The sequence below is a fragment of the Coturnix japonica genome, chromosome 17 (genome assembly GCF_054131305.1).
Source record: "Coturnix japonica strain WE chromosome 17, WE-NBRP24, whole genome shotgun sequence".
In the NCBI taxonomy this organism is placed as follows: Eukaryota; Metazoa; Chordata; class Aves; order Galliformes; family Phasianidae; genus Coturnix; species Coturnix japonica.
Genome location: NC_140679.1, coordinates 13,305,497 through 13,317,899, shown reverse-complemented (window position 1 = coordinate 13,317,899; position 12,403 = coordinate 13,305,497). Strand labels below are relative to the sequence as shown.

General features: G+C 57.5%; 1 protein-coding gene and 1 long non-coding RNA gene across 3 annotated transcripts; one reads left to right on the top strand and one right to left on the bottom strand.

The window, feature by feature from the left end:
• Positions 1 to 3,335: 3,335 nt before the first annotated feature.
• On the top strand, positions 3,336 to 11,902 carry OPRD1 (opioid receptor delta 1). 2 transcript variants are annotated; one of them, XM_015883527.3, is made up of 3 exons: positions 3,336 to 3,781; positions 6,953 to 7,302; positions 7,867 to 11,902. In XM_015883527.3, the coding sequence occupies exons 1-3, from the start codon at positions 3,564 to 3,566 to the stop codon at positions 8,397 to 8,399; spliced, it is 1,101 nt and encodes a 366-aa protein (XP_015739013.2). In that variant the 5' UTR covers positions 3,336 to 3,563; the 3' UTR covers positions 8,400 to 11,902. The 2 variants fall into 2 exon arrangements, with proteins under 2 accessions (XP_015739013.2, XP_015739012.2); XM_015883526.3 differs by having other exon boundaries at positions 3,338 to 3,781; positions 7,864 to 11,902.
• LOC107323943 (uncharacterized) lies at positions 11,820 to 12,295 on the bottom strand. The gene is made up of 2 exons (XR_001559373.2): positions 12,096 to 12,295; positions 11,820 to 11,937 (listed from the first exon to the last, which is right to left on the bottom strand). It is a non-coding gene; the product is annotated as an uncharacterized LOC107323943 (long non-coding RNA).
• Positions 12,296 to 12,403: the final 108 nt, after the last annotated feature.

Below are 12,403 nucleotides of genomic sequence, written 5' to 3'. Positions count from 1 at the left end.
CAGGGTGTGTAATTAAGGACTTCACCGCTGCTGCTTGAGGATTGTATAGCTGAGCTCCTGCGTTGAGTGAGGGTGGGGGGGTGGGATTTGGTTTGGGGCTGCATTACTGCGGTCCCAATGTCACCTGCTGGGCCGGCACCCACCTCGCTGCCCCTCCACCTGGCAGCAGGACGTGGCATTTCCCGAGGGCGTTGAGCTGCGTGCGGAGAGGAGCGGAGCTGCTGGAGAAGGGCGATGCGGAGCCGCGGAGCCTCGGGGGGGATCGTGTGCTGATGCTCTTACAGCGCTGCCGCCGCCGTGACTCATCCCGGCCCGCCGAGGATGCGCCTGGATACGGAGGAAAGGAGAAGCACAAGGAGAATAATCGCTCTGTTCATAAAGCACCTCGGCTATGGAGAGGGAAAAGGTCCCCCTGCCGCCTGCCCACGGCTCCAGCCCCACGGCTACGTGCTGCCAGCCCTGGGTCAAGTCCCCCAGTGCCACCAGCCCTCCTCCAGGCTCAGGCACAACTGTCCCAGAGCAGCACCCAGAGCCTGACCCCTCTGTGTGAAGACTCTCTTCCCAGTGCCCAACCTCAGCCTCCCCCGGTGCAACTGGAGGCTGTTCATCCAGGTGATGGGCTGGTAGAGCTGTCCTGCATCAGTGGGTATCACTTCTGTATCAATGGGTACCACCCCTACACCCATGGGTACCACCCTTATATCCATGGGTGCCACCCCTACACCTGTGGGTACCCCCTTATATCCATGGCTACCACCCCTACACCCATGGGTACCCCCTTATATCCATGGGTACCACCCCTACACCCATGGGTACCCCCTTATATCCATGGGTACCACCCCTACACCTGTAGGTACCCCCTTACATCCATGGGTGCCACCCTTATATCCATGGGTACCACCCCGACACCTGTGGGTACCCCCTATATCCATGGGTACCACCCTTATATCCATGGCTACCACCCCTACACCTGTGGGTATCCCCTTATATCCATGAGTACCACCCTTACAGCCATGTCTATCACTCTTGCACCTATAGATACCACTCCTACATCTATAGATATTACTCCTGCATCCATGGATACAGCTCTTACATCTACGGGTATCACCACTACACCTATGGGCATCACTCTTGCATCCACAGGTATCACTCCTACATCTATAGGTACCACTCCTGAATCTATAGGCACCACTCCTGCATTGCATCCATTTATCTGCCCACACCTGAGCTTGGGCATTTTGGAACCATAGAGCCATGGAGTGTGTTGGGCTGGAAGGCACCCAGCTGCCTTTCTGCAGGAGGAAGAGCTAAAAAAGAATGGTGAAAACCCTCGAATCAGCATCATTGCAGCTAAGCTTATGGGTTCCCTTGGCTCACCCGTGTTGCTGGATGCATTGGAGCTACAAGAAGGGCTTTGCACCATGCAATACAGCCTCCCCAAACTGCTGCTGCTGTAAAAGCCAACCGGGATTGCAGGTGCTCCATATTTGTGTCCAAACACAAATCACAGCCAAACACTGCCATGCTCTGACTTCTCCCAACCCCATCGGTGTGGGGAGAACAGCTGCAGGCACATGAATAAATAAAGGGGAGAGCCTGGAGCATGGGGTGGGGAATGGGATGGGAACAGAGAGCAGCGGGGATGGATCTGGGTTAGTGCTGACCTGAATTCCCCACATCAAAGCCCGCATCCCCTCCTTCCCCGGGGGAGGTGGGTGCGTGGGCTGAGGCTGTGGGGACCCAGGAGCCACAGCTGAGCATCCTCGTGTCTGGGCATTGAGGTGGGGAGGCAAAAAGAGAAGGGAATGCTTTGTATGCCTTCCCCTGTGAGCAGGAGGGGGGTGACCCGAGGGTCCCAATGCTGGGGTGCAGTGCACACACCTACAAGTTCAGTGTGCAGCCTGAACAGACATACAGCTGCTGTGATGCCCTTTGGAAGCCTCTGTCCCCCCTGGATGTCTCGCTGCCCGATGAGTCACTCCATGTGAATGCTGCAATACATGGAAGCAGTGCTGGGGAGGGGGGGGGTGAGGGAGGGAGGGGGAGCAGCTCCCCAAATCAGGGCGGCCGCTGCCAGTGTGCAATCAGAGCTCCATTGTGAGCCTGAGGGGGGTGTGAAAATACCAAAAATAAGCGACAATCAGAGAAAAACAAATCTCCCATAGGGACTAATGGGTGTGCGGGGCTGGCAGTGCCTGCGAGCCGAGAGCTGGCCCCGCACCAGTCCCTGCTGTGGGCCCAGGCACGATGATGGGAAGGTCGGGGGCGAAGCAACCACCTTCATTTCAAGCTGATTCTAAGGTGTTTTTCATGGGGCACCCAGGAGATGGGAACAACTTGGGGACTCCGGCAGTATCTGTGACCCCAGCTCTATCTGCAGCATCAATACACCGGGAAGGGGTTCCCCATGCAACCCCCCTACAAGGTGTAACGATGCCCAAAGCCACCGAGCGGGGCAGGGGAGGAGCTCAGCTGCTTTGGACCCCCCTGACGCCGGGCTTTGTTCCCTGCCCCGAGTGGTAGGAGAGAACTCGGAGCTGTTGACGTAGGAAAACAAACGGCGGAGCTCAGCCCGTGTTCCTCTTCAAGCTGAGCGCTGCCGGTGCGGGAAGGGCTCAGTGTGTAAGGTTCTCCTTAATAGCTTCCCTGCAAACCTCAAAGCATCCCGAGAGCTGCGGGCTGTGGGGTGATGTGCTGCTCCTGCCCCACAACCAGCAGAGCTCTGGGGGGAGCAAATATCCGCACCTAAAGGAGCTGCACCCGCAGCTGGGCAGTGCGGGGTGCCTCCATCCCGCTGACCTCTGGGGTTCCTTACACCCCACGAGAGGAGCAGAGGTCCCCCAGCATATCCCATTGGGTTCCCAGACCTGCTGGAGCCCCGATCCCATTTGCAGACCCGATCCCATTCAAAGCTTCCACACCATTTGGAGCCCCGTTCCTATGTCCGTCACCGATCCCATCTCAGAGCCCCCAGCTCCCCTGTTGGGACAGCGGCTGTTTGCCTCCCCCCGTTCCTTCTCCCCTCCCTCCTGCCCCCTCCTCCCTTCCCTCCAAACAAAAGCAAACCGGATCAGTATCGAAGTTTGCACCGAACCCGATGTTCCCCAGCACTGAGACCCCCCCCCCCCGGCATGGTCGGGGTCCCTCAGTGACGGCAGGGAGTGGGATGGGGCAACAAGGAGCGAGTGTGGGGGCTCTGTAGGAAGAGGGGGAGATGCAGCAGGAACCCGGAGTGGTCGAGATGCTGTAGGGACCGGGGGCAATAGGGACACGGTGTGGGGGTGCAGCAGGGATCGAGGCGGGGGCGGCAGGGACCGGGATGGAGCGGGGACCGCGGAGAAGGGTGGGCTGCGGCGGGGGGCGATAAGGACCGTGCTGGGAGGGGTCTGGGATGCAGGTAGGGACGGGGGGGTGCGGGAGGAGGCGACAGAAGGCGGCAGGGCCGCCCCCGGCCCCACGTGGCTCGGGGCACACGGCGGCCCTATAAGGAGACTGCGGGAGGCGGCGGAGCCGGGAGGGAGCGGGACTCGGACCTGCGGCGTTTGGTCTGCGCGGTGCGGGGCATGGAGCTGAACACGGAGCTGCCCACGGAGCCGCCCTCGGTGTGGGATAACGGCACCGCGTGGGATGCCCTGCCCGCAGCCAGCGGCAATGAGACGGGGCCGCCGAGGGCTAAAAACGCCACGTCCATCCTCATCGCCATCGTCATCACCGCGCTGTACTCGGTGGTGTGCGTGGTGGGGCTGCTGGGCAACGTGTTGGTGATGTACGGCATCGTGCGGTGAGAGGGGGCACGGGGCTGCGGGCGGGCGTGCAACGTGGGGAGCGGGCGGTATAAGAGTGCACGGGGTGTGAGTGTGCGCCGTGCTCGTTGTGCTTGAGATGAGCACAGGGTGCGGGTGGGTGTGCACAGGGCACGGTGAGCCCGGCAGGAGCGCTGAGCTGGGTGTGATGCAGCCACGTGTGAGCACAGAGGTGTGTGGGGGGCGTGCAGGGGAGAGGGGACACAGAGGAAGCACAGGCTGTGTGTGTGAATCAGAGCAAGGCTGCAGGAGATGTTGTCTGGGGGTCCCATTCCCCTCCCTCCTGCGGGCACCCTGTAGGATCCCCTTGTAGGTCCTGGGGGGGACCACAGGGGGCCGTGCGTGTCCCACCCTGTTCATACAGATCAGGGCAGCTCTGTGGCCCGCAGGACCCCTGCCAGCAGCTGGGGGTTGTGTGGGATTCCCCATCTTGTCCCATTTCTCCCCCAATCCCAGCACTTCCATTGCACTGGGTCAGCGGTGTGACCTTCCCACCTGGCTCCTGGGACCCTCAGAATCGGTGATGGGAGAGGGAACAGCATGCAAACCCAATGCCAAAGCTCGGAGGAGGGACAGCAGCTGCCTGGGCTTCGGTGCAGCATCACCTGAAGAACAAAGGCAGCTCCTTCCTGCAGCCCCGTGCCGGGCAGGGGGCACAGACACAGCACCAGCAGGAGTTTTACCCACCCAAAGCAGCTGTACAGCCGAACCTGGGGAGAAAAAAAGCAGAAGCGAAGGGGAAACACACAGTGAGGGATGCACACGGTCTGACCCCTCCAGCTGCTTCAGCACTGCGAGCAGGGACGGCATTTTGAGATAGAAAAAGCCTGAATGTGGCAAACAGCATCTTAGTCAGCAAACTCATACGGTCCGTCTGCTGCCCGTGCTGAAGTAACGCCGCCTGGTGCAGCAGTGAGAGCACACAGCCGTGGTTTATGGCCCCCCAGTTCCTGACCCAGATGCTGTATCTCTGATGGGGGGGGATGTGCACCATCCTCTGAGCCCCTCTGATGGTTCTTGGGGGGTTTCCTTGGGGTTGTATGAGGTGGGGGCTCAGCCTCCTGAAAATGAAGGTCTCTGAGCTTTTGGCAGCTGTGTGCATTCAGCAGAAAGCTGAGGATGGAGCAGTTCGTTACATGGGTGGGTTGATCTGTGTTGGGGCACAGGGGGAAAGCTGCACAGGATGGGGCTGTCAGTGGGGCTGTAAGCACAGACTGGGTCCAGAGCACTCTGCAGGGGAGTTTGTGGCTGGGGTGCACCAGCAGGGCTCAGGGAAATGGGGACATAGGGACATGGGGACACGGGGTCATAGGGACCCCATTCCTCAGTGTGCTGTAGGTGCTGGTGAGTGAGCCCATACAGAACCCTTTACACAGCCCAACACCTCCATCCCTCCTCCTGGAGCCCATCCAACCCAAAACCCAAAGCCCAGAGCAGCCAAAAGGGGAGCCCAGAGCCAGAACACAGCCACCCCCCAACAGATCACACCTTCTGCAGTGTTTAAGCCCCCCCTGCAAGCACTGGTGGCACTGGCAGCTTGGAGGGGGGGCTCACCACACTGCACCCCCCCCACTGGGCTGAACCCTGGGCTGAATCCCTCCCAACACCCTCTGGAGGAGGGGGCACATCTGGCAGTGGCTGCAGAAGCGCTTACCCAGCACTGCATGGCCAGAGTCACACATTTGTCCCCTCTGTGCAACAAGCAGAGATAAAAGAAGTGTGAATCTACCTGGAATGGCTATTTTTAACCTGGGTGAGCCAAAACAAAAACTGACAGCAAACAGAAACCCCTCAGGTTTTTGTTTAACCCTGAAGGAGACGTTGCTTTGGTGCGTTCACCAAAGAGAAATGGAAAGGGAAAGGGAAATCTCAACTTCATTTTGTGCTCAAAGAGCAAATCCAAATCAAATGTTCTCCCCCCCCAACCCCCAGGCAAAGGGCTGCAGCAGGAACATGCTCACTGCTGTGCAGAGCCCCATTTCTGCAGCTCCATCATCACAACCTGGGGCTGCATCCCCTCAGTGGGGTCTCATGATGGGTGGTGGGGAAAGCCAAAGGAAATGCAGCCCAGCCTCACCCCAATTTGCTCTGTGCATGATGGAGTCCTTCTCTAAGCTGAGCCCCAACAGCCCCAGGGTCATCTCCCCCCACACCCCAGAGCCAAATCCATCATCCACAGTGCAGCACCCTCCCCCAGTTCTCAGCCTGACCCCTGTGGATGCTGCAAGCAGCTTTATGCATGCACAGAGATGCTTTGCTAAGCAATTAGGGTGCACCTCAATGAGCTGGGAGCTGCAGAGGATGCCCCAAGGTATGGGGTTGCCTGGGAAGGAGAGCATGGAGCTGCAAGCACAGCCCTGACCCCAGCACCCCACAAACAACCCCGAGCACTGTGACCTTGGGGACCTTCAGCTCTCAGCACCAGGTCCAAGCACTGCTCCTATCACAATGTGAACCAGTGTCCCTGTGATCCTTTGCCATGCATGGGGCCAGGCTTCTCCAAAGGCTCCCGTGGAGCAGCTCTGGCCGTGCTGGTGGTGCTGCTCCCAGCTGGCCTGTTTCCTGGGTAATCGATCCAATTTCTGCAGGGAAACTCGACAGGGAAGCAGGCTGGATAATCACGATTTACTGGGTGGAAAATCAGATAGAGGAGGTTTCAGGAGGTAAAGGACATCGTGCAACTGATTCGGGGAAATGGAGTAAATCGATTTAATTGGAAAAGAGACTTATTTGAAAAGCTTTTCGGAGTTGCTTTGATCACCAAGGGAGATGAATAAGGGTTGTTTCCCTGGCCAGGAGCGTAGGAGAGGCTCCTTTGGCTTCACCCAACACAGCAATGTCTCCAGCCCTTCCCCAGATGGGCACATCCATTCATTACAGTTGAAAAAGCCCACTAAGATCATCCAGTCCAACCTCAACCCATCCCCACTATCCCCATTCATAGAATCATGGAGTCATTCAGGTTGGAAAAGACCCCCAAGATCCAACCCTAACCCAACCCCACCACCCTGCCCGCTGACCACCCCCCTCAGTGCCACATTTGCTCAGCGATTCTCTCCAACCCCCTTCAAATTCAATAGGAATTCAAACCAGAAGCATTTCTGGTTCCCAGAGCACCCACCAGCCCCAACCTCTGCCCTCCCCTTCAGGTATACCAAGATGAAGACAGCCACCAACATCTACATCTTCAACCTGGCACTGGCTGACGCGTTGGCCACCAGCACTCTGCCCTTCCAGAGCGCCAAGTACCTGATGGAGACCTGGCCCTTTGGGGAGCTGCTCTGCAAGCTCGTGCTCTCCATCGACTACTACAACATGTTCACCAGCATCTTCACCCTCACCATGATGAGCGTGGACCGCTACGTGGCCGTGTGTCACCCAGTCAAGGCATTGGATTTCCGCACGCCGGCCAAGGCCAAAGTCATCAACGTCTGCATCTGGGTGCTCTCCTCCATCATCGGGGTGCCCATCATGGTCATGGCAGTCACCAAGTCAAAAGGCAAGTGGGCTTCTGTGGGAAGGTCCCATCTGTGCTTCCTGGGGTGACCCAGCTGAGCCACTTGGTCTGGTACCGTGTTTGTGTTCCTCAGTGCTCATCCCAACCAGCATTTTGGTTTTCCACTTTGTTTGCAGAGGTTGGGAACAGTCCTGGGTGTTCACTCCTGGGTTGTGAATCAGGTGCCACAATGCCCAGTACTTGGGTATACTGGGTATATAATGAAGTCCCCAGCTGGCCCATGCCCATCTCTGGCTGCTTTGAGAGCTCAGGGCATCCTGCAGAAGCAGGCAATTCCAATGGAAGGTGACATAGGGACGTGCCCACCACAGGGGCTGGGATGCTGCAGAAAGCTCTGCAGGGAATGATCCCCCGTTTCGTGGCACCTTCTGCATCCTACAAAGCTCCATGGGAATCTGCAAGGAGGTGGCGCTTGTCATGCATCTCCTGGTGGTTTTAGCACGGATGGAGCTGCTCTGCCGCCATGGAGCAGCATCATTCAGCTCCCAGCAGACACCCCATCTGCTCTCCCTGTTTTAATCCCTCCTCCTGTCTCTCTTCCAGCAGATGGAACGGTGCTGTGCACTCTGCAGTTCCCCGACCCTCCCATCTACTGGGACACGGTGACCAAAATCTGCGTCTTCATCTTTGCCTTCATGGTGCCCATCCTGGTCATCACCATCTGCTATGGGCTGATGATCCTACGCCTGAAGAGCGTCCGACTGCTCTCAGGCTCCAAGGAGAAGGACCGCAACCTGCGGCGCATCACCCGCATGGTGCTGGTGGTGGTGGCAGCCTTCATCATCTGCTGGACGCCCATCCATATCTTCGTCATCGTCTGGACGCTGGTGGACATCGACAAGAAGAACCCCTACGTGGTGGCCAGCCTGCACTTCTGCATCGCTCTGGGTTACACCAACAGCAGCCTCAACCCTGTCCTTTACGCTTTCCTGGATGAGAACTTCAAGAGGTGTTTCCGTGAGTTCTGCCTGCCCTTCAGAGCCCGCGTGGAGCAGAACAGCTTCTCCCGAGCACGGAACACCACGCGGGAGCGCATCTCCACCTGCGCCCCGTCGGATGGTCGAGGCCAGCCAGCATGACTAGGCGTGGGTGAGCAGCGGGGAGCTGGGGATGAGCCACGTTCAGAGGTCACCCAGGAGACCAGCACCGAGCTGTAGCCCCGCTGGGACTGAGCACAAACTGACTGCAAAGAGAGTTTTCTTGTTGGTGGAGCTGCAAGAAGATGCCCATTGCGTGCACAGGGTTGTCTTTCTGCCCATGGAAATCCCCATTGGTGAGCAGTGGTTTATTGGACCTGCAAGCCAGCTCTGGTCCCAGAGAGGACTTTTGAGCTGATGCTCTTGCTGTGCTATTGGGACCTCACCGGCAACCCTGCCCATGGGTGCAAAGCTGGCAATGCAAACACAGCATCCCCAGCCCGGCCCCACAGTGACGCTGCATTCCTGCATCCCACAGGGCAGCAGGTGCTGCTCCCATCTATCTGCTGCCAGAGACAGCCAGCCCAAGGAAGATCTCATTACTGAGCAATTGGTGGGGACTTGAGGAGTTTCTCGCAGCACTAACATGATTATGGAGGCGCATCCATCCCTCGTCCTCTCCAGCACTGTCAGTTTATGCACTCACAGCCATGTGAAGCAGAGCCCAACGCAGGGTTGGGGTTTTGTGCTCGGCACCATGCAGATGGATGCCCCATTCCTCTAGTCCCACAGCAGCCATCAGCCCCAGGGCTCTGCACTGCATTACTGCTGCTAAATGGGGACAGATGCGTTCCTGGTGCCGCTCGCTGACCTTCCGTACCCTCCACCTCCTGCAGCAGCTCTGTGCCCACGAGGTCACACAGCCCACGGAGGATGGGGCTGGGAAGGAGCACTAATGGCCTTTATTGGACAAATTGATGGCTCTGGAGGAAGCAGGCGGGCGCGCGGATGCACCTGGGGCGCGTGGGCTGGAAGGAGAGGCTGCCTCCTGGCTCTGGTTTCTTTCCAGTTGCATCAATTGAGCCTAATGAAGGTCATTACCTCTCCACACCAGCCTTACCTTGCTGCAGAGCTGCCGGAGATTGCAGCCTGCCCCTTTGCAAGGCAAAGCTGATGAGGCAGCTGAGACTGATTCCTTCTTCAAAGGGCCAAATGGGGTTGAAATTCCCATTGGGATCTCAAATCAAGGACCATTGGGGCACTGCAATGCTTTGTCTGCATGTGCTTCCTGCTGGGCTGGGTGTCAGCCCAATGAGGGGCTTGGGGTGTCCTACAGGGTTGGGATGTCCCTGTATGATTGGGCTGTCCCTGTAGGGTTGGGGTGTCCCTGTAGGGTTGGAGTGTCTCTGGAGGGTTGGGGAACCCTACAGGGCTGGGATGTCCCTGTAGGGTTGAGGTTTCCATGCAGGATTGGGATGTTCCTGTAGGTCTGGGGCATCGCTGTGTGGTTGGAATGTCTCTGTAGGATTGGGCTGTCCCTGTAGGGTTAGAATGTTCCTGTAGGATTGGGGTGTCCTACAGAATTGGGATGTCCTCCAGGCTTGGGATGCCCTGTGAGGTTGGGGCATCCATGTAGGACTGGGGTGTCTCTGCAGGGTTAGAATATCCCTATAGGATTGGGGTATCATGTGGGATTGTAATGTCTCTATAGGGTTGGGGTACCCCTGTAGAATTGGGATGTCTTGTTGGGTTGGGGTGTCCCTGAAGGATTGGGATGTCCCACAGGGTTGGGATGTCTCTGTAGCTTTGGGATGTCCTGTGGGTTTGGAGTGACACAAGACTGAGGTGTCCCTGCAGGATTAGAATATCCATATAGGATCAGCATGTTCCTGAAGTGCTGGGACGTCCCTGTAGAGCTGGGATGTCCTGTAGGGTTGAGGTGTCCCAGTGTGATTGAGGTGCCCTGGGATCTGAGTACTGCAGCACAAGGGACACAGGGAGGTGACCCCACCACCGCAGCTCCATCCATGAGGACCATTTCCCACCCCACTGGGCCCTGCTGCTCTCTCAGCCTGCTGGCAAACGTGCTGCAGTGCCCTTAAAGTGGGTTAAAAGGCTCTGGGTCATTATTTTTTAAAGGCAGAGCTGGAGCCCGGGATGCAGACAGAGGAGCAACAGAAAGCAGAGGAAAAACTTAACCCTGCTTCCACCCCACACTCAGGATGCTCATGGGGAGGGCACTCTGCACGCTCATACATAGATACATGTACATGGCTCTATCTATAGGCAGACCCCACGTCCCCATCCCCTCTGTTGTGTCCCATGGATGGCAATGGGAGCCCCCAGCCCTCACCTCTCGGTGGCATCGCTGTACAGGAGCTGCATCTTCTGGGAAATAAAAGAGCTTCCAGCGCTGCTTCCATTCCCCAAAGCTGAAAACGAGAAGGGATGCTCTGGGATGGAAGTTAAAGGGGTGGAGAGGGTCTGCGCCCCCCGGGGCTGCCATATGGGGGCACTGAGGCGATGGCACCGATGGGTCCCTCCGTGCTCGTTATTGCAGCGGCACAGCACCCTGCCCCGACCCGAGTAATCTAAATGCAAATGAGGATTTAACGCAGAAGCGGATGGGAAGGGGCCGTCGGAGCCGGCAAATCTCCTCGCGTCGGGTCTTTTTCAAGCCTTTATCTCTTTCTGCCACCTCGGAGCAGCAGAGCCCGGCGGTCCCGGAGAGCTGTGAGGGGGTCGGGGGGGTCGTGGAGGAGCAGAGGCAGAGGGATGCAGCGATGCTACTGCGGCTTCCCCGCAGCCCTCATGCACCCAGAAGGCAGTTGCAGGGACCGGCATTTGCAACCCGAGGAGCCGTTTGCTATTAGAACGCTTCCCTTTTTTCGCCGTCCTGTTGATGAATCCGTTAAGTAACGATCAGTGTGATCGATGACGCGGCCGCCGGGTCCTTTGTCTGCAGCAATGCCTTAATTGCATTATTACGCACATGGCCACGACTTGGTGTGGATGCAGAGCTCTCCCCAGACTCCACCCGGAGCAGCCCAGGCTGCATTTCAGCTCTCAGAGACACTCCTGGCTTCACTTAGGAACCCAACTCGTCGTGAATAATGACTGAGGCTTTCCATTTTGTCTCCCTCTCCTTTCCCAGATGCAAAACCCTGCACAGCCCCGATGCGCAGCAGCAGCACAGCCGTGTGCTGGATGTGATGGCTGCGCTCCCCCCACGCAGGGGGCTGATGGAGGTGATGATAGATGTGCCCTGAGCGCCCTCCACCAACGCTAAAACCCCACGGTGCAAAGGATGCACGTTTCTGCCTCTGCTATTGGGGGCTGTGCACCAAACCCAGACCCCAGCACCGCTATGGGGATGGGGAACGGCTCATCCCCACTCCATCCCACCCCAGTGCCCCAACTCCTCCTCCATCCCCTGCACACAGCAGAGCCGCGTTAATGAGACGTTTCCCTTACCTCAATTACGCTGTTTTCCTTCCCATCCCTTCCCCAAATCCCACACAGAGTCCCATTGAAGTGTCACTCCTGCTCCCAAGACAACGTGTGTTGATTCATCGCTGCTGATAAATTTAAACTCTTTTATTCGTGCCATTGTTCTCCCCATCCGTGTTTTCCTCTTTCTCAATAAAGCCCCCTCACTCTGACAAGTGCTGCAGGCTCCTCACTGACTGGGGGACGTTCCCTGCCCAGGAACAGGACGGGGATTGTTGGTGTTTGTTCCCAAATGGCTCCAGACTGGGAACCACATATGGCAGTGGCACCAGCCCAATGCTGCATGTGCTGCAGTTTGGCCCCAAACAGGGGCTCAGGGTGTCCAAGGTGATGAACTCAAGGGCTCACCTTTCATCCTTCCTTAGAACACTTTCCAACTTGTCAAGAGGATGGCACCTTCGTGGAGGCATTATCCAATATGGGAGGCATTCACACCACCAAGGAATGCATCAGGAATCCAAACACTGGTGACTTAACCCAACTCAACCCATCCCAGCCCAAACCCAAATCCTGCCTCCATTCCAATCCCGATCTCAATCCCAATTGCCTCCCATTCCAACCCAAATTCCATTCTTCAACCCCATCCCAATCCCACCCCTGACTAAAATCCCATCTGATCCCATCCCAATTCCAACCCCAACCCACCAAGACTCCAA

Bases quoted from the DNA above. Each gene is read 5' to 3' on its own strand.
- OPRD1 (XM_015883526.3), top strand. From the start codon at position 3,564: ATGGAGCTGAACACGGAGCTGCCCACGGAGCCGCCCTCGGTGTGGGAT. The intron at 3,782-6,952 runs GTGAGAGGGGGC...CCTCCCCTTCAG, and splicing joins GTGATGTACGGCATCGTGCG to GTATACCAAGATGAAGACAG. The intron at 7,303-7,863 runs GCAAGTGGGCTT...TCTCTCTTCCAG, and splicing joins GGCAGTCACCAAGTCAAAAG to CAGATGGAACGGTGCTGTGC.